Source organism: Pogona vitticeps, chromosome 3, assembly GCF_051106095.1.
Source record: "Pogona vitticeps strain Pit_001003342236 chromosome 3, PviZW2.1, whole genome shotgun sequence".
Taxonomy (NCBI): domain Eukaryota; kingdom Metazoa; phylum Chordata; class Lepidosauria; order Squamata; family Agamidae; genus Pogona; species Pogona vitticeps.
Window position 1 is genome coordinate 99,896,003 of NC_135785.1, and position 22,037 is coordinate 99,918,039.

Sequence of the window (22,037 nt, forward strand, 5' to 3'; positions counted from 1 at the left end):
AGAAGATCAGGATGACTTGTTGCCATCTTACTCTAGCTCTCGATGGATTTCTGTCATGTTCTTGGATACAGTTCACCCTTCTCTGATCATTGCTTATTTAACACGCATGGGCTAATTGGCCAGCCATCAAAGACAGCACCACATACCATAGCAGTGTCGTGTCTTCCCTTCCGGCCAATACTTCCATCTGCTATCCCAGCAGGGGAGTGGAAGAATCTTAGCTCTCACCTCCCTGTGTGTGGAAACACTCTGCCATCTGCTGTTCCTTGTAAATCATACTAGTGATCTCTGTGTTGGACATCTGCAGTTGTTTCAAAACAGCAAAATCTACTTTCTTGTAGATATAACAGGTTGAGGAAACCTAGCAAATATTTAGTCTTTTGAGTGAAAATGCTAGAAATTAAGCAACCCTCTCCGTATTTGCTGTGAACAGTGCTGAAATGAATGTTCTTCCCAGAGATTCTCTGAAATATTTACTGAATACTCACTGAATATTCGGTATCTGTATTTAACAGGCTGCTAGGCTTGATTTCAGTTTTGCTATTTTTCATCAGTGATATTCTTTCAAGTAGGCAAGCCCAGTCCTTGGCTAATAAAAACCATTTTCCCCCCACAGAGGCCCATCTGAAAATATTGCCTGCACTGTATTTCTTATGAGATCCTTGGGAGTAGAATAGGACCCGAACAGCTCCCCGACCTTTTCACCATTTCTGGACACTTAACCCATTTTTCTTTCCCTTTTCTGGTACCTAGCAGGTTCTGACAGCAACAAGAAGCTCTCCCAATAGGCCACATAATTCTGCCCTTGAATCTGGAAAGCATCTCAGGTAAGGGGAAACATGGGAAATAGTTTTTCAGGGTCCTTGAGTACTTAAAACAAGCATAAAATTTCTTGGAAACGTTAGTTTCTCAGTGTAGGCACCATTCTTTTGGCTAATATTCAATAATGATGCCTAGAATGAAATAGGATTTCATTGTTTTTCTCGATGTGCAAAGCATTTAGTATTTAAAAATAATGAATGTGAAGTAATATCTGACGGGACTTTATAGATGATATGCAATAGTATTTTAATATTTCATAGAATTTGGACATCAATAGCTTATGAAATGTCATGTCTGAAGTCAAGCTGAAAGGTTAGACTATCTCTCCCCTATTTTTTAAAGCAGGGGCAACCACTGTGGCAGGGCCATTGGCCAAACTTGTCTCTTTTTCACCACTCTGCTGTAGAGATCACACAAACTGCCAGTTCATTTACTGGCCAAACAGGGGTTCGGCACTTCCCAGCTCGGCCTCCTCGGGTGGGCACCCAGAGGCACCACCCAGAGATGTTGGGGTAGGGAAGCCGTGGTACTGCCTCCAAGTGGGCACCTACCAGATGAGGGAGGCTGGGAAGTGCCGAACAAACGTGATAAACAAACTGGCATTGGTACAGATTGGTTCATGCCAATCTCTACTCTCCTAGATCCCCTGGACCTCACCTGCTCCTTTTTACAAAACCAGAAATGTCTCGAAAGTCAGCTCTGGCTTTCCAAAATGCTCTCTGCAGGATTGTGGGGGGGGCTCTACAGCTGCAGAAGGTGGCCTTCTGGGCCTGACTGTGGTCTGAGGGCCGCACAATTCCCACTATCCCCATAAGTAGTATTGATTCTTATTAAAATATTTTAATTAGTTTTATGTGATTTGCTCTAATGATTGCCATGCGGGCCTTTGTTTTTTTAAAGGTTCCCAAAGTCTGAAAGACATAACATATGAGGAAGAAAAGTAGTAGGCCGGAGAGGAAATGGGAAGGCAAAAGCAAGCTCAGGAACCAGTGCTTAAAAGTGCATTTGCACAATCAAAAGTAGTGCACCAGCTGCACCCATTCCTGGAGAGGTCTCATTTGACCACGGTGACACATGCCTTAGTTATATCCTAGCTGGATTACTCTAATGGAACCGAAGGGGAGCCGAAGACCATCTGCCTGCTCCAGGTCACTGTGAGAGAGACAGTGGTACTGTGGTTGGGCTGCTGCTGGATGCCAGCTTTTTCCAAGGGAGCCTGGCTCAGTCTCCCTCTGCTTTGCAAGACTGGGCCTTGCTACTCCTGGCTGCCCAACCCCCTTCCCAACATCAACCACCTGGTTCAAGGGGAGGGGAGGCTTAAGCTGGAGCTGCTTTTAGGGCCCTACCGGACCAGCATTTCTGCACTCAGGGGAGCCAAAGACCATCTGCCTGTTGCAGGTCACTGTGTGAGAAACAGTGGGACTGTGGTTGGACTGCTGCCGGCTGCCAGATTCTCTGAGGGAACTGGCTGAGTAATAAGCTGGGAAACGGGGGTTTGAGGGGCCTCTGGGGCAACCAATAGAGATGATATATAGCAGGGGAAGATATGGCAGTGGGAGTAGAGCATGCCTGTGTAGGAGAAAGGAGTTTAGATACCTTACACCTATCCCCCTCTCTAGCTCTACTCCTAGCCAAATGGCACTAGGTGACCATATCAGCCACCTCCCGGGCCACATGGTACTGTTGGTAAATGCCAGGTCAGCAAAAAATAAGACTGCCCTCATCCATGATTTAATTTTGGATGATGGGGGTGACCTCACATGCATTACTGAGACCTGAGTGGGAGAAGGAGGAGGAGTTCCTCTATCTCAGTTGTGTCCCCCTGGGTACTTGGTCCAACACCAGGGTCACCCAGAGGAGGAGGTGTGGCGATAGTGTACAAGGATTCCTTCCACTTTTCCAGACTCCCTGTTCACTTGAGAAATGGCCTAGTAGAGGGCCTGTATTGTGTGTTGGGCTCAAGAGACAGACTGGGGATTCTGTTGGTGTACCGCCCACCCTGCTGCTTACCAACAGTCTCCCTACCTGAGCTGACGGAGGTGATCTCAGACCTGTTGGTGAGGACCCCCAGACTTTTGGTACTGGGGGACCTCAACCTCCATGCCAAGGCCACCTTAACGGGGCGGCTCAGGACTTCATGGCCACCATGGAGCTGTCTCAACATGTAATCGGCCCGACTCATGAGAAAGGCCATACACTTGGCCTACTATTCTCAACAGGACGGGGGGATGGTGGTCCAGATGTGGTGGGTTTATCTTTGACCCCGTTGTCATGGTCAGCCCATTTCCTGGTAAATTTTAGACTCTCTGCCACTATTACCCTCTGCAGGGGTGGAGAATCAATTAAAATGATCCACCACCACCCCGGAGACTTATGGATCCTGAAGGATTCCTGAATGCTCTAGGTGAGTTTCCAGCTGATATGGTTGGTGCTCATGTTGAAGCCCAGGTCACTTTGTGGTACAAGGAGATGGCCCGGGCAATTGAAACGATTGCACTTAGGCACCCTCTCCCTGCCCGTAGAGCCTATATGGCTCCATGGTACACAGAGGAGCTTCTGGCTATGAAGCGCTTGGTGAGACAGCTTGAGCACAGATGGAGGAAATATTGCCGCAACTATGACCGAACACAGCTTAGAGCCCATTATTGGGCCTACTCTGTGGCGATATGAGTGGTGAAATGCCAGCATTTCTCCAGTCATATTGCTTCCTCGGTGTGTCATCCACCAGAGCTATTTCGAGTGGTCTGGGACCTTCTTCAGCCTAATGGTTCAGTGGAGGTCCTGGACTGCTCAGTGGCTCGCTGTAACAAATTTGTTACACACTTTGAGGGAAAAATTGCGCAGATTTGCAGAGTTGGACTCCACTGTTGATGCAGAGCCTATGGTTGCGTCTAGTGCTCCGGACTTATGTCATAATTTATTGGATGAGTTTCAGTTGTTACAACCAGAGGATGTAGACATGGTGCTTGGATCAGTTCGTGCCACCACTACGCAACTTGACCCTTGCCCATCATGGCTAATAAAGGAATCTGTACCTTGATTCTGGAGGTCATTAACTCCTCGTTAAGAGAGGGAGTGGTCCCCACACCATTAAAGGAGGCAGTGACTCACCCACTCCTAAAAAAACACCCTAATCTGGGCCCAGGTCTACTGATCAACTACTGACCAGTAGGGAACCTCCCTTTTCTGGGCAAGGTGTTGGAACATGTGTTGGCTGAGCAGCTCCAGGCTCTCCTGGATGAAACGGATTATCTAGATCCATTTCACTCGGGTTTCAGGCCAGGTTATGGGACAGAGACTGCCTTGGTCACCCTGTTTGATGACCTTTGCTTGGAGAATGACGGGGGAATGCATCCCTGTTGATTCTCCTGGACCTCTCAGTGGCTTTTGACACCATCGACCATGGTGTCCTTCTGGGCAGATTGGCTGGGATGCGGATGGGAGGCATCATTTTATGATTGTTCCGCTCTTACTTGACTGATTGAGTCCTGAAGGTGGTGCTGGGGGACAGTAGCTCTGATCCATGGCGGTCTGCATGAAACCACTGGGGGAGGTCGTTAGGTTTGGGCTGAGGAATCAGCAATATGCTGACGACACCCAGCTCTACCTCTCATTCTCTACCAATCCAGATGTGGCAGTTGCTGTTCTGAACTCGTGCCTGTACTCGATAATGGACTGGATGAGGGTTAATAAACTGAGGCTCAATCCAGAAAAGACAGAAGTGCTGCTGGTAAGTGCTCCGCCAGATAGGTTAAAGGGCCTTTCCCTGCATTAGACTAGGTTATACTCGCCCTAAAGGACAGGGTCCGCAGCTTGGGGGTGCTGCTTGACCCGGATCTGACCTTGGAAGCCCAGGTGGACTCAAGTGTCCAGGGGTGCCTTCTTACAGCTGTAGAGAATATATCAACTTCCCCCTTACCTGGATGAGCGGAGCCTGGCAACAGTCACACATGCACTGGTAACAACCAGACTGGACTACTGCAATGTGCTATACGTGGGGCAGCCTTTGAAGACAGTCTGGTGACTGCAACTGGCACAGAACCGGGCTGCGCGGCTGGTAAGTGGTACCGCCGCATGGACATGTATCACAGTGGTTCTGAAAAATTTACACTGGCTGCCAGTTGCTGCTCGGGCACAATTCAAAGTGCTTACTTTGACATATAAAGCCCTAAACGGCTTAGGACCTGATTATCTAAAGGACCTTCTCGGCTGTTGCCCAACTTTGGAACGCCCTCTTTATAGAGATCCGCCTGGCTCCAACACTTTTGGCTTTTTGGCGCCAGGCAAAGACCTTTCTGTCTAGCCAGCATTTTAATTAAATAGTATTCTTTAGCTGGCCATATTAATGTTTTAATGATTTTTAAATATAGCATATTATTATAATATTGCCTCTTTTAATGGTTTTAATGTTTTTTAAAGTTTTAATATTTTTGTACGCCACACAGAGACCACTGGTAATGGTGTGGCTAAAAAACCTTGTAAATAAATAAATAATGTGCTCTATGTGAGGCTGCCTATGGAAAATGTAAGGAAACTTCAGTGGGTCCAAAACACAGCAGCAGGATTGCTCACTGGGGTTGGTTATAGGGATCATAGGAGAGGGCCTTCTCTGTTGCTACTCCCCGACTTTGGAACTCCCTCCCACAGGAGGCCAGACTGGCCTCGTCTTTGCTGCCCTTTCTCTTCAGGCAAGTTATCTCTCAGTGACAGGCTGCCTGAGTGCGATTTTTAAATGGATTGTTATGCACTACTGCTTTGAATGCGTTTTTAGTATTGCTTTTGTTTACCAGAGTGGTATTTGTTCCTTTTAAATATTTGTATACTTACTGTTTTTAGCTTTGAATATTAATGATGTACGGTAAGCTGCCTTGAATCCTTTTTTAAGGAGAAAGGTGGTGTATAAATAAATAAATAAATAAATAAATAAATAAATAAATAAATAAATAAATAAATCAATCAATCAATCAATCAATCAATCAATCAATCAATCAATCAATCAATCAATCAATCAATCAATCAATCAATCAATCAATCAATCACATACTTAATACTGCTTTGGAACACTTAGCTGAGTATAACTTAGTATACCATATGTATATACGATTAACATTTCTTGGCTGTTTTTTTTAAATCTTATCTATCTGTCTGTCTGTCCATCTATGTATACATACATGTGAGATCTGTGTTTGAAGCATTTAAATTTCAGTTTAAAATTCCATATTCAAAATGCAGGTCTGTAGTTCTTGCTCAGAATTTCCCATTGAGATCAGTTTTGTACTGGCTCAGATTAATTATTATGTATACATTATTGAAGCAGAATGGAAATATATATAATTTGTTTTGTGTTAGCAAATATGAAAATAGTTTTGGGGGCAGTGAAAACCTGGGGCAGGGAGCATATCACTTTCAGAAGTACAGAGAGAATTCACATCGAGTTCCCCAGCAGTCGCCACATAACAGTTTTCCCCCCATTACATACCGAGTGAGAATTGATAGGTAGAATAAAGGCTTTTGGAAGACAGATTGAGTTTGGGACCCATATTGAACAGCTGGCAAAAGTAGTAGATGTAGACCTGATTTTGCATACTAATTTTTCATTCCTCCAGCAACCCCTTGACTCCCCTTCTGTGGACATTTTTGGTTAACTCAAAATGGATTTTTGATTAATTTTTTGGTTAATTCATAATGGATCTTAGGATCCATATCAAAATGTCTCAAAGGCTAACACACTTTCTCTAAAAAAACTGGATCAAAATAACCTGAACTCAACAGTAACCATTCTTTTTTTTTTAAAATGGGCAGCCCTATGATGATCTGTTAACAATGGCATTATGTGTGCATGGGGAATGTTCTTGCTTTCATTGTTCCTATTTCTAGTATCTGTACAGTACATGGGAAACAGCACTACACAAAGTCTTCAGCTAACCTAATTTATTAAAATCTCGTGGAACAGAGGCAAACATCAGACTTCAAACAAACATAAAACTACAAAATAGGGCTAGGTCTGCTCTAGCTTCCAAAGAGGTGCTAAAGATCCAAATTCCTCTCATTTCTTCCTGCCCCAAACTTGGTGGGAGGGAGCTTTCCATTTCCTCACATGAGGTCTGCTAATTAGAGAGGTCACTAAACCTTATGATAACCAAAACAGAATGCCTTAAGCAGCTAATTAGTCCCCTGGCCGTAGGTCTCTTCAGGCCAAAACACAAATACAGCTGCTGCAATATAACTTTGAGGCAGGAAGATGTTCTGGCCCAACATTCTCACACCTTTTGCCATCAAACGAATTTGACTTTGACCATGGCATTTCACTTTCCTAACAGTGTAAATTCTGAATGCGACCTGACCCTGTTTTTTGAACCAACAGAAGCTTGATAGAAATAACTATCCTAAGTGCATTGGATTCTGAGAGATGTGGGAATCATACCTTGGAAGGGATCTCCATTTCTTTCATTCACTCTCTACCGAGAAATCATTCTAGTCTCTTGCTTTCTCAGTCTTGCTCTCACGCGTGCACACACACAGTGGGGCTCTATTTCTGAGGAAAAGTGATCATGGAAAAGGTACCCTGGACATTTCATTATATGGAGATGAAGGAGTAAAACAGAGGTAAAAAACAGCATATAAATGAGTCAAAGTTCAAGAGAGGCGTGGAGATAACTCTCGCAGCTAAAGCCCAGTAACACTAAATGTGCCTGTTGCCCCGTCTAAAATTATTTGCTTCGAGCTGTTCACACGCACAAGGAGCCATTCTTTGATGGTTTCTTTCTTACTTCTTGCAGATTTGGAAATCTTCCACATTCATCACTTTAAATGAAGACCAGGCAGTAGTACTATGTTTGTATAACCAGAAAGTCCACAAAGCACTGTGTGGTTCCAAAAGTTGTTCTGGGCCTTTAACACTGAAAGGTCAGAGGCAGGATATGATGAAGACATGATTAAACAAAAATGGGAAAAATCTGTAGCCAATTTCCATAAAGGAGGACCATGATCCAACCACTGCATCCAGGATACCAACTATTATGTATACCAGATGCCCTGAAATATTCCTTGGTTTACAGTTACTGTTCTGTAGTAATCCCGTGCCACAGGATCTTGACTGTTGGTTGTCACACAGGCAGCTTAGCAGTTCCCTGCATGACACAAAGCTGAAGGGTAATCCACCCTCTCCCACTTCAGAAGGTATGAGAAAAAAACATCTTGGGGACAGGAGAAAACCTACAGTTACCTAAACTGTGAGAAAATGAAGTTATTTCCATTATTTCTCCTACTCAGGTGTGCATCTTTTCCACCTGCAGCTGGCTCAGGACATAACTTCTGCAGCATATGGGTTTATTACAAGGGAGAGAAGAAGAAAAACCAGAGGAAGTACCAAAAATAATTATTTTAAATGATTTAGCAGGCAGAATGAGTCCTCTCACTCAGAGCAGACCTAATAGGAATGAAGGAGAGAGCTTTACACTCTTGAGAGCAGCACAAAAATAAACCATACTTATAAAAGTTACTTCCTAAAACAAATAAAAGCCTCTAATTAGTTTGTGACGGCCTTTCTCAGCCTGCCATCAACTGATGTCTGCACTCTTTTTAAGTGACCATCCCAACCCTTTTATCTCCTTCAGTAAAACCACTTCTTAAATATCTCAGACACCTGAAAACCATTTTAGGATCTGTTGATTTGAGAGCACATAACAAGCCCTACTACAAGGTAGGGCCTGTTGAGAGGCAATTAATCCCCCAGTTAATACTCAATCTTATGGCCAAATGAGGATTTAAATCTCCTTAATGTCACAGTAGAAATACCACATGGCCTCTGCATCAGTCTGTCAAGCAGCAAGGAGAATTTTATCATTGATCAGATATAAATGTGTAGAAAAACATATCACAGAATGACAACCCATATTCACCATTTGTCTCTGATCTTAGCAGCCTTGAAAATATTCTTAGTTTTCTGCAATAACAAATGGGATGTCCCTCTAGTAAAACTGAACTGGTCTAAAAATGTCTTAGGAATCTGTAGCGCCGCCTTCCCCAACCTAGAACCCATCATATGTTTAGGACTGCAATTTTCATCCACCCTAGTAAACAAGTCCATTGTTCATGCTGGCTGGAGTGATGGGAATTATTGCCCAGCTGCAAAACATTGCTCGAAGTGCCTATGTTTATTGCTCAGCAATGCTTAATGTGTTTCAGAAAATATGTTTTTTTGTCATAGGCAATGTGTTTTGGTACACATTGTTGGATGTTGAGACCACTCAAAGTGTACCAACACTGCATCATTATCAAAGGAAATGATATTTTCTGAAACACACTGGGCAGTGGATTGTTGAACAAACACCTTAGACACTTCAAGAGATATTTTACTGTCATGGTTTTGCTGTTGTTCTTCACTGCCCTTTGTGCTTCTTTTGGGAATTGGGCCAACCATTCTCTTTCAAGATAAGCAAGATTAGTCTTTTGAATTTATATGAGCTATTTTAAATCTGCAGACGTTCAGAGCCGCCTATTTATGAATAGGAAGACAGTTTTAAATTTAAAAACAGTAACTTGAAACGTCTTTGCCCAATCTCCCCCAAATTTGTCAGAGAGAAAGAGCAGTCTGTCTGTTAGAACTGCCCCAAATTTGGTGCTGATCTGAAGATCAGGGTAACAGTTATACGTTTTTGTTTGGGTTACCCCCCATTTTTTAGAATTACCTTATAGAATGTTGATTTGCCATGCCAGCACAGGATCATTGCTGCACTCTCGTGCAGCAATCATTTCATAAAAGAATTGTTTCCTATTTTAATGGAGAATGAGAATGATGTAAAAGTGAACAGAGTTCTAAAACATTACTTTTTAAGGCTACAATTGTTTAGCTTGGTCAGTATTTTCACATCCTGAAGCCAAGAAAAAAGGCTGAACGTAGAAAATTCTATTGATTAACACTATAAGGTAAAGGTAAAGGCTCCCCTTGACAATTTTTGTCCAGTCGTGTTCGACTCTAGGGGGCGGTGCTCATCCCCGTTTCCAAGCCATAGAGCCAGCGTTTTGTCCAAAGACAATCTTCCGTGCTCACATGGCCAGTGCGACTTAGACACGGAATGCTGTTACCTTCCCACCAAGGTGGTCCCTATTTATCTACTTGCATTTGCATACTTTCGAACTGCTAGGTTGGCGGGAGCTGGGACAAGCGACAGGCACTCACTCCATTGTGTGGATTCAATCTTACAACTGCTGGTCTTCTGACCCTGCAGCACAGGCTTTTGCAGTTTAGCCCGCAGCGCCACCACGTCCCTAACACTATAAAGCTCCATGCATTTATTACTAAATTGTTTCATTGCCAGAAATCAAAAGCATGTAGGAACTCACTTCAATCTAAGCATGAAAACTGTGGGAACTGCCATTTCAGCATAGGATACAACACTGCCCACAACTAATATGGGGTGATTTTCAGCCATTATCTCAACATTCCTTACATCAACCTTGTAAGGTATGCTACCACCACATATTGGAGATGGGAGCTTGGGACAAAGTACAGTGACACCAACAATTTCTTTTTCAATTCATTAGCATCTAACATACTTATCTCCATTGCTTCCCCATCCCATGTAACAGCCACAAATCATTTCTACTCTCCATTCCAGATTTATTTTATTTTATTTATTCTATTTATATCCCGCCTATCTGGTCATTATGACCACTCTAGGCAGCTATAGTTTTGCTAATTTTTTCATACCTATCCTGTGTGGCCCATTCTTTGGTATATTTCCTGGGAAAGACCTCTTCCCATTTTCATATTGTCTGCAGTTCTTTAGGGACAACTGCCTTTACTTTACTTTCATTTTAGTTCCTCCTTTGTGCTGACAACTCAAAACTGTGATTCTGCAGGTATCTTTTTAGGAAGTTCCACTGCATCTGGATTGCTTCTTTTTCCTTTGTCTTCTGCTTTTCACAGAACATGATCTGTTAACTCCTGAAACTATTTTTTAAGTGTTTCTTTCATCTTGTACTCTCAGTGCCTCTTCAGAGTTTAAATGTCACCAGCACTCACAATTGTTTCAGTTTTTAAACTGCATAAAAAGTAATTTGTAAATTCAATGAACTTAAAGTTAAATCACATCTTTCTGTAGCTGTTTATTGTAGGTTAAAATCTTTTTTGTTTTTAATGCACATTTCTTCATGTACTACTTTAGCATCCTATGGGCTTTCCTGGATGCTCCAAGTCTAAACACTTATACAAATATATTTTCAGAATTCCAACAATTTAAACAGCACCATTCTCACAGAGGGGGAAGAATTTGAGCAGCAAGAGGGATGAAGCCGCTCCCCAAACTCAAGGAGCCTTGTGATGCTTTTAAAAAGTAGTTGGTATTTCTTAATAAAAGTATTTAAATGCAAAAACAAATGTAAATAAAAATAGCCTCATTTTCACAAAAGAGCTCAGGTAGATAGCTGGACTGCTTACCATGTGATTGAACAAGAGATGGCTAAACACAATCCTTTAGATGTTTGGAACAATTCAGTTTGAGTTTGTTAGGTCTACAAATGAGATTCACTATTTCCATGCAAGAAAGTCTACACTAACTCTCAACTGAAATGTTTACATGTTACAGAACCTATTAACTTTATTTGATACGCTACATCCTTTCTTATCAGCAACTCACTGGCTTTACTGGAGGAATCACTGCCTCTTGGTGAAACCTTATACATACATCTCCAAGATTATACAGTCTATATGAGTAGTCACTGATGTGGCTTGGGAGGATGACAAAACTACTGAATCAAGTTTCCCATGTGACTTCTATGACGAAACAGAACCAAAGTATGCTGAGAAAATATTATTCCTGTGCTGTGATCAAGCATAAGGTAAAGGTTCCCCTTTACATTTAGTCCAGTCGTGTCCGATTCTAGAGCAAGGTGTTTATCTCTGTTTCCAAGTCAGAGAGCCAGCGTTTGTCCAAAGACAGTTTCCGTGGTCACGTGGCCAGCGCGATTAGACACGGAACACCGTTACCTTCCCACTGAGGTGGTACCTATTATATCGACTCATATTTTTACATGTTTTCAAACTGCTAGGTTGGCAGAAGCTGGGACAAGCGACGGGAGCTCCATCGCATGGATTCGATCTTACGACTGCGGGTCTTCTGACCTTGCAGTTTAACCCACAGTGCCACCACGTCCCTATAGCAACAAAGCATAAACTGGCCCTTGAAACAGAGTAATTTGCAGGACCATAAGGTTAATTTTAGGATGGGTATTAGTATTGCCATGGAAACATTCAAAATGACACAACATTGGAGGAGTTTGTTCCTTTGTTTTTGCAAAACAAAAGAACAAATAAAAACAGCTATGGTAAAAAAAGAGATGGCTGTATGTAGACATAATTTAGTAAGAGTTCTGAAATCATTATTGAGGGAAAAATACACTTTTAATAGAAACTAATTTGGAGATTAATACAGCAAACACATATTGTATTCAGTAATTCAGAGAAGCTGTGGGCTATGCCGTGCAGGGACACCCAAGACGGACATGTCATAGTGGAGAGTTCTGACTAAACACGATCCACCTGGACTGGGTAGGTGGGGCTTGTCAGCCTTGAAAGGCAGCCCATCTAGGAGAAGGAAAACTCCAATTTCAAACCTCCACTGCCTTGTGGCTATGTCCACTAATGGAAAAGGCTTCACGACTAAACCTCGAGGCAAAATCTGGAGCCGTAGTCTTGAAGGCAGTTTGTGTTGTTCTGTCAACCCCTGTGATGTCGCTGGAACCAGTTGTATTGGCTCTTGCCTTTCCATTGGACTATTTCAGTGATGTGGAGAGCAGGGATTTGCTCCTTGGGTAAAAGCCTATCCTCCATATTATTCTACCCAGGCTTCGTGCTCTGGAGAGGACGCTCATACAGGGCGTGTTACCATGGTCTTTCGAGACTGAAGGATGCCTAAGTATTTTAGAGAGCACACTAGGCATAGGTTTGCTTTCAATGTCTGGGTATGACCGTAGATCAGTGGTGGGCAACTGTGGCCCTGGAAATCTCCTTCGACTGTGACACCCAAAACATCTAATCATTTGTTATGTCAATTAGGGCTGACAGTAGCTGTAGTACAGCAACATCAGATGGGTCGCAGCTGTCCATCTACATTCCCCTAAAAGGTTTGTTGTGGTATTGTTATTAACTGCTAATTATAACTCTTTTTAGGGCAGAGGTTAAGGTAAGAATTAATATGCTCTCTGATAACTAATAACTGAATATGTTCTAGTGGCTATTTACTCAATAAATTGGGACTTCAAGGATGTGTGGAAGGGGCGATTTGCCTATGCTGCACTGATGGCCAAACATTTACTCCTTCCAAGTCAGAAAGCTAAGATCACACAGTATCAATATTTCTAATACTAATTGTAGCTCATGAAGAGATATCCTGCATTAAATGACAAAAAGAGGGCAAATTTCAAAAGACTGGCCGAGTTTTCTTGAGTGATATGCAAAATAAACACCTCATGACACCTGAGGCATATCATACTATGTAAGTGAATATTTCACTTTTTTCTTTCCTTACTTCCCTCTTATTTGCATTTTCCCGTTCCTGTTCTCTTCCACAAAAACTGAATTGCTATAAGCAGTGCCATGAAATAAAAATGCCTAATTACAGAATATGAATTTGAGATAGAAACAGGTAAGCAGGAAATAGTCATTCAAATTTAAACATTTTTTTAAACGAAACAAAAAAACTGCCTGGGGCATTTTTTCTGAAGGAAAAGAATTGTCCCCAACAGAATATGTTACACTCTGGATAAAATTACAAAAGACAAACAAGACCTGTGGTATGGTAAGCTGAACATCCAGGTTTAATTAGAAAAACCTTTAGATCTTTCTGCTTGTAGACACAGGAGTAAGCTACGTAATCCTTCTTCTTCAGCCAACTGTTGTGGTAAAAAGAAAGGGTGAGGTAGCTTCTATTCACAAGACAGATCTTCCTTTTCATAAGAATGGTAAATACTCTTTAGAGCCCAATGCAGTTACTGTACTTTACACTAGTCCACTCTAGTGCAACATTACAGTGATGTTTTAAGGAAATATTTGATCTCTTTGTTTTGGGACAATCATTCCGGTAATGAGAACGTAAGGTTGCTTCTGCGATAAGTCTAGGTAAAAGACAAGAGACTACATATGATAGGCAGTGTAACACAAGGTTATATAAATTTATTCTTTCATGTAACATTTGATTAGTTTGGACATTTCCCATTTTAAATGTTTAATTCCATCTTTCATTTATTTATTTAAAAAAAATCACTAAAAAGGACCCCTTCCCTCCCAAAATACAATCTGTATCTGCTCTATATTTACAGATAACTGGTCGCTATAAAGGCACAAAATTTAAAAGTAACCTTTCAATGTTTTTTGTGCATAATACAACACTGACAATACTGACTACTGCATTGCCATATTCCCTTTTGTGGAATTCAAAAGGAGTGAGAAAGTTGTTTTTCCAGTGTGGAATTTGTGTTGTGTGTTTGTGTATGTGCACCCTATCTTTATTCTAATATCTGGGTAATTCTTCACTTCCACATAGACCACAGTAACTTAATTGCATCTTCCAGCTATAATACTGTCATAAGACATGGCCTTTTAAGTACAAAAAGTCAATATGCACAGTTCTGTGGGAGAAGAATGCCTAATGGGGTGGGAGGGCGGTGGAATGTAAACCTGCAGGTGCTCATCCTCACTGGAGTAACTCTGGCACAGATTAAACCAAGTTAGCTCTACATTTTGGTAAAATAATTTACATGGACAAATAGAGGTCCTGATCAGCTAACACAAGTGCTTAATTTTACACACATGAAAGACTCATACCAAAACGAGTATTCGTGATAAAAATGTTAGTGTTTTTTAGAACCAGGACCAGATTGTTTGAAAAGGAATACATGCTATGCTTGGGGAAAAAAAAACTTGGTTTCTAGATTAAAGCATGATCCGATTCACAGGAAAAAAAAAAGCAATGCAGTCTTAAGTACACTAATCTGCCCCATGTTTTTTTTCTCAAACTCCAGAGAAAGATCAGTGACCATTTCAGTAACAGTGATAGGTTGTTCAGTTAAAAAGCCATCACTGTTAAAACTAATGTTGATGTGTGCATTATCTGTACTTCCACCATTTAAAGATTCCCTTTGTGTGTGTTTTTTTCCTTCATCACAGAAAAGAATTATCCACAGATAGTGTCAAAACGTATTTCTCACCCCAATTTTGCATATATAAAACACAACTATGGTAATTGGTTAAATCTAATGCCTTCGTTAAGAGTGGTTTACATCCACCTTAAAGGGTTTGTACGTTGTACATAAATAAGAAATTACAGTACAAGTAATTCACAATATTTGCTATGGGAATGTTTTTCTTCTGATAAACCTATGTTTGGAAACATACTGAATTGCAGAGAGGCACTTTATGCTATCCTTCACTTCATAAACGTATACCTAGTCATTTTCAAAAAGATAGAAAGAGTACAGTATAACCAGATTTCCTGACCTTTCACAGTATAAGAACACAACTGTAAGCTCTAGCCATGTACAACATGAACTCTTTCTGGTGATAGTCAATACATACTTTTTGGAAACAGTTCATCTCAAAATGTCAACAGCTGACAATAGTGACAATCATAAATCAAAAAAAAAAAAAAGAAAAAAAGAAAAAAGGAGGAAAAAAAAAGAAAAAAATGTGTCCTTGCAATAATTTGACTTCTGTTGCTCTATATGAATATGTTGCTCTATATGAAGTCATGTAAGTTATGTCCTTGAAATCAATGCAACAGTGCTGTCTTGTCAGATGAAATTAATGCCCTGTTTAAACAAAGCAAGGGCTCAGAACTCTGGTACGATGAACTGCCTTCCAATCTATATCATAAACTTCTTAGTAGATCAGTTTACTCTCTTATGGACTGTAAAGTGTACAGATTCTAAAAATAAGTCATTTGCTATAAATAAAGTGTCCTTTAGTGGCCGTTTATACTAAAATAGTCTTTTGCTTTGAGACAACCATTAAAATCAGATTTAGCCTTACACACAGCAGCTAAATAGGATTAACTGATGGCAATAAGGTCCATTTTGGTCTTTCATTGCTTCTTTTACAGTACATAAGCTTATGAATTTCTTGGACTGCCTCCCCAAAGTGAAAAGAGGTTTGACGCCAACACTTAAGAGACCTGATTGTGGAAGACTTCATAATAGTTGATTAAGGAAAAAAATAATAATCAAAATTTCATTTACAAGTACCATTTATGGCAACATTTTAAATCTAATGTGGGAACACCACCTGGCAAATGTTGACTAGTGCCATTAACAATATTTTTCTGTGGAAATGAGAGTGAAACAATACAATTTCCACAGGACAAGCAATCAGAACACGTAAAGTGCAGAAAGACCTCAATTAATTATTAAGAAGTACCAGAAATACCTTCTTGATAAAAACCACATACTATGCCCCTTTGGCACCCCAGGCCTTCATTCTCTGTTCAAAGAAGTAAAAAAAAAATTCAGTGCATACAATATAGTTATTATAAGTAATAAAACACTAAACAAAGAACCCTATATTATTGCCATTTTTGTCCAATCTACATGAGTAAAACATAATCCACATTTGGTGTTTGGAAAGACAGACAAGTGTTCTCTCTCTTTTTGGCACAAGTATTTGTGCAGATTAAGGCAGCTTTGGTCCTTGGTACCTAAACTCCCAAAGTGCAGAGGGTGGTGTGCAGTGATGGCTGTCCACAGGATTGCCATGCCCATTTGTGCAGTCAGCTGTGAGAGCCTCAGCTGGCTGCTACCAGCGGCCGCTCACACTAGCAATGTCTGAATGATATTGACGCGGCAGCCTTCCACTTGCGCCGCCTTCCAGGAACGACGCACGGATATTGGAGGGGTCAAATAGTTTTCTTCGGTTTTTATTCAGTTCTGCCCATGGGAGAAAAAGAGAGAAGATTTTTAAAAAATAGATTAAAAAGGATTTAACAGAAAGGATTTAGTTATCATACAGAATAAGCAAATAAATATTTAATTAGTACACACAAGGGGAGATTAAATGCCAAACACATTCTCATAGGTGAATAGGCAATTAGTAATGTTTGGTCAGTTGAAAGCTACTGCTTTGGCTCATTGCTCTTTTGAATCCAGATGGCTAAAATTGTACTTTAAGAGGTACTAAAAGGTACTACTTCATGGATTGCTGCCTTGTCGTGGCGAACAGGCTTGAGTAATTCAGAGAAGCTATGGGCTATGCCGTGCAGGGCGACCCAAGACAGACAGGTCATAGTGGAGAGTTCTGACTAAACACGATCCACCTGGAGCAAGAGTTGGCAAGCCACTCCAGTATATTTGCCAAGAAAACCCCATGAACAGAAAAAGGCTAAAAGATATGATGCTGGAAGATGGGACCCTCAGGTCGGAAGGCATCCAACATGCTAGTGAGGAAGAGTGGAGGACAAGTACAAGTAGCTCCAGAGCTAATGAAGTGGTTGGGCCAAAGCTGAAAGGACGCTCAGCTGTGGATGTGCCTGGAAGTGAAAGGAAAGTCCGATGCTGCAAAGAAAAATAATGCATAGGAACCTGGAATGTAAGATCAATGAACCTTGGGAAGCTGGATGTGGTCAAACAGGAGATGGCAAGAATAAACATTGACATCCTGGGTGTCAGTGAACAGGACAGACATGACTTAACAACTAAATAACAACAACAAGAAGCAGCATCTTTTAAAGGTGAAAGCAGCACCTCATTTAAGATCCGGCAACTGCATGCTCAGGCTGATTATAAGATTTTGCATTCCCCTACTCCATAAGTCATTAGAAGGCATTAGTGAGTTGGTGTGATGGGAAGCAGGAAGCTTCTTGGTTCTTGGTTCAAATTTCAATCTGGACTAAAACCTACAAGAGCTCGAATCTTATATCCACATACCTGGAAGTAAGCTCTACTGAATTCAGTGAAACTGTCCTTCACAGGTGACCTCTGGCAAACCTCTCACAATGTAATAAAAACTGTCTCACTGGGCGGTGTTCAATGTTACTGAAGTTGTCTGTGAAGCATTTTGAACACTTCAAAATATTATATAAATGCTGAACAACTGTCATAATAACGCAATCAAAGGAAAGAAACAACACAAAAGACTCTTACAGCATGTACAAAACAGCCCTTTTTATTTACTGAGAATCACCTGAGATTGCGAGCAGCATTTTCCTTCGTGCACCAAACGTAGTGATTCCAAGCTCTTTTAGATCCTGATCTGTGAGCGTGAGGAACGTCTGAAGATCAATCTACAAACAGCAAAAACATTTACACTGAAGTTTTTTACTAAGTTTCAAAGCATACTGGTACACATTATGGGGATGTTACAGATACAGCCACTGACAAAGCAAAAGGCTTTTAACCTTGTAAGTTCTTTATTAATATAATAGAAGAAAACATGTGCAATGGAATCTTATACAGTTATACTCAGTAGTAAGCCCTTCTATATTCAGTGGGACTTGTATAGGAACTCTACATAGGTTCATACGAAAATTACAATTGGGATCAAATACGCCAGATACCATTCAAGTGAAAGAGCTGAAAGTATTAATTTTATCAGAACAATTAAAACTAACTACAAAAGTTTAAAATGATAATATAGTACTTTTACTTATGGGTATTTAGCCCATATGATCCCAATTTTTGTTTATGGATATGCTTTCCCCGCCCCCCCGGAATATAGCCACGGGTGTTGTATGCCAACTTTACGCGGGTTTATAGCCTTACTCCCATAAATCAAAGAATGATTTGCAACAGCAAAGATTTTTATAAGTTGCCAATTGTTAATGCTTTAAACTTACAAAAACAGACATACTATAAAAGACCTCTTAGTTTACCTAATGGCCAACCATGGCCTGCTGTTTATGAAGAAACAGCAGGCACATGGGCAAAATACTACACAGATACCTCTAGTCTCATAGAAACAGCCACAGATGGATGCAAACATACATGCCAGAATAACTTCTAGGCCTCTTATTAAAATACATGTGAAGGGTCGAAAGGTTTAACTTGAGGTTTAATTTACATTTAGCATTTACTCTATTTCAACGGATATTCCAGGTTTAGGGAGTGGGGGAGACACCCATGGGAAGTGGCCCTCAGGAAACAGGGCAAGGAAATGCCAGGTCTCTAAAGGTCATTTGTTTATATTTCCTTAGGTCTTTAAATTGTGCCAGCAGCCACACCCGGTTCAAGGTGCATGGAACCCAATGTCTACTAAGTTGTTTCAGCAAATGTGGCGACTGCCCACATCACTCATGCCATTCATATTCATAAGCTGATTTGCATGAACCTATGAGAGGGCTGGGGAAGCACAGTCAGCAGCTACATGAGGCTTGGTGGGAGAAGGAGGAGTCAGATAGGGCTGGTTAGTCAGAGAGAGGGGGTAACAGATAGTGAGGTAGATATAGCTGGTTAGGAAAATAGGTAGAGAAGGTGGTAATGATATAGCAAGAGGAAAGAAGTATGTACTGAGAGAACTGTTGATGATTTGCTTATGTATAATGTGTATCTGAAGAACTTCTGTTATTATTCAATCTGCTTCACTTCAATAAATAAGTTCTGTTTCTTTTCACAAGACAAGTGTTCAGACAAACATCATTTATATTGTGGATTGAGGTAATCCACTGATGGCAGCAAGAGGAAAACGCGACATGAGCCTTTGTGAGGGAAAGACAAGCAGGGGCTACAGGGGCGAGTGCCACAGCGACTACTGTAGAAAATCTTCCAATCTTCTTCTGCCCTCCCTTGTAAATAAATAAAAACAAAAACAAAACAAAACAACTAACCATCAATAACAAACCACTTGCTGCCTTTTTATGGCACATACAGTGCAAAAAATCTGCTGCCCAAGGTTGCCAGTTCACTCGACCCTAATGATAGAGCTGGCCTTGGCTGAGATGCATGGAGTAACTGCAGTGAGAGAGGCCAATGCCTCATTCTTGATTGTGACCTTTTGCCCCCTTGGCCCCACTTAGTGTGCCACATGGCACTAGCATGTTTGTCCACTGATTGTAGACAAAGTAGCCGTTTTAGTCTGTGCAGGCATATCAGGCAAAATCCAAAGAAACAAAACAAAAAAAGACAAAAACATGTGGCAACTTATTCAAATATAACACTTAGTTTTTAAAGTGCCACATTTTTATCTTCTTGTTTTATTTTGTTTCTTTGTATTTTGCCTGATATGCTTGTCTACTGAGCGTACCCATACAAACCATATGTCTGCTATGTGCCTTCAAGTTCGTTCTGACTTATGGTGATCCTAATAGGTTTCAAAGTATGTGTGATATTTAGAGGGTGGTTTTACCAGCACCGGCTCTCAGTGAGTTTCCATGCCTGAGCAGAGAATTTGAACCCAGGTCCCTTGAGTCCCAGTCTGACTCACTCTACCCACAACACAACACTGGCAGTTTATACATCCATATACTCCAGGCACCATCTATTCAATCATGAATGTGAACAGTTGAAGTAAATCTTGAAAATGCAGAGTTGCTTCTCTCAGCACAGTCCTATGAAAACACTGAGGTCTGAAGCTGGCTAGTCCTACATTCAAGGAATGAATATGTGGTCTTCACAGAATAGTCAATGAAAGTACAGCATATGGTAGCAATTGAGCAATTTAGTTTGGAAAGTAATCAAAACACTCTAGCAGGAACAACAACAAAAAAATGCATTTTCCAGACACTGACCTCTTGTTGCTGGAATATGTCTGTGTATTTGCCCAAGCCCAGTTTGCTGAACAGCTCAGGCAGGTCAGATCCTTTAAATAGACTGTTCAAGTTACAGCCATTGCTTCCTGTCAGCGAGGAGATACAGTCCATGTAATTGCTGCTGCTGAGATAATGTTCAGCTGCAAGTTCAGAGAGGGAATACCTTAATTTCCAACCACTTTGCATTTCATTTTAAAGAGAGATAGCATTGAAAGACTTGGATTGCACACAAGCCACCATGATTTTAATCCCTTCACCCACCCATCACATGATCAAGCCTTAACAATAATATTGTCAACAAAGGTACTACAGAAGGAATTAATAGGATAGTTGATATTAAGGGGAAAACTACATGTTGTTGGCATATATGTTGAAAACTGCAGCTGTGTCAAGCCCTGCCCATTCCTCAGACTCAAACTTGTGACATCAGGGCATGAAACTAACTGTATAAGGTACAGAGTCAGAGAAGAAGCCGTTGTCATTTTCAATGGCATGTAGATTTACTCTAGATATTTAACATGTAAATCTGCCCTAGTAAACTAACATTTTTAATTAAAGAATAAAATACATTTATCAGTCTTATTTCCTTAGACAGGGAACAATTTTTTATCCCAAGCTAACATGACTGCACTAGAAAAGTCATGCTGAAAAGTACAATTACCTGATTTCTGTTTCCTTTTTGGGCTGCCAATGGATGAAACAAAGTCACTAGGAGCTGTGGGGCCAATGCTGTTATGATCTCTCCAGTTATCAGAGTCACTAGCACTTCCTAGATGTTCCCGGCTGTTGGATCGTGAGAGAGACATTGATGAACCCTGCAAAACAGGACCAGAAACCATAAATGTGACATGAACATTGGGAGAGGAAAACTTCCTTTTGCCTTAAAACAGACATGTTAAATACTTTGCTCTGAACCCTCCCCTCCACCTTTTAAACATGACGGCATCCAAAAGAAGTCAAGAATCAATTCAGAAACGGTGTGTGTGTGTGTGTGTGTGTGTGTGTGTGTGTCTGCTCCATTCTTTTACACACACATGTAAAAGAATGGAGCAGTAATTTCTGGATATTCTATGTCATACGGTAGCAGATGTACTACATGTTTTAGTATATCACAAATTTAAAACAAAAACACACTACCTTGTTAAAAAATACATTAAGGAGAAGACTAAGTTAACATCTTTCTTTTTGAGATGACTTTTACAGGCAAGCACTTTTTGATACAATAGAATTTCCAGGCAATAAGGGGCCAAGGTTCAGCAAGAACTGTACAAAGGAATTATCTGAGCTTGTATGTTATTTCTGGACATTGATCAAAAAGAAAAAAGCCTGGATCCAGTGGGCATTGACATTCTTAGAGATTCAAGTAATGTCAGTGTGTTACAAATCTAAAAAATGCTTCTAAGTATTCATCAATTAATGCCAAAGGGACATTTCCTCCCAGTGAAGGCAGCAACTTTAGAGGAGTGATTTTTCCTAGGATCATGG

General features: G+C 40.9%; 1 protein-coding gene across 1 annotated transcript in view; it reads right to left on the bottom strand.

The window, feature by feature from the left end:
* Window positions 1–13,969: 13,969 nt before the first annotated feature.
* BICC1 (BicC family RNA binding protein 1) overlaps window positions 13,970–22,037 on the bottom strand; it is a 169,771-nt gene continuing 161,703 nt past the window's right edge. Inside the window, exons 18-21 of the mRNA XM_020802263.3 lie at window positions 21,214–21,367; window positions 20,532–20,692; window positions 17,993–18,092; window positions 13,970–16,740 (exon numbers count right to left, since the gene is read on the bottom strand). Coding sequence (XP_020657922.3) covers window positions 16,610–16,740; window positions 17,993–18,092; window positions 20,532–20,692; window positions 21,214–21,367 — 546 coding nt within the window. The 3' untranslated portion in view covers window positions 13,970–16,609. The remainder of the gene's footprint in view (window positions 16,741–17,992; window positions 18,093–20,531; window positions 20,693–21,213; window positions 21,368–22,037) is intronic.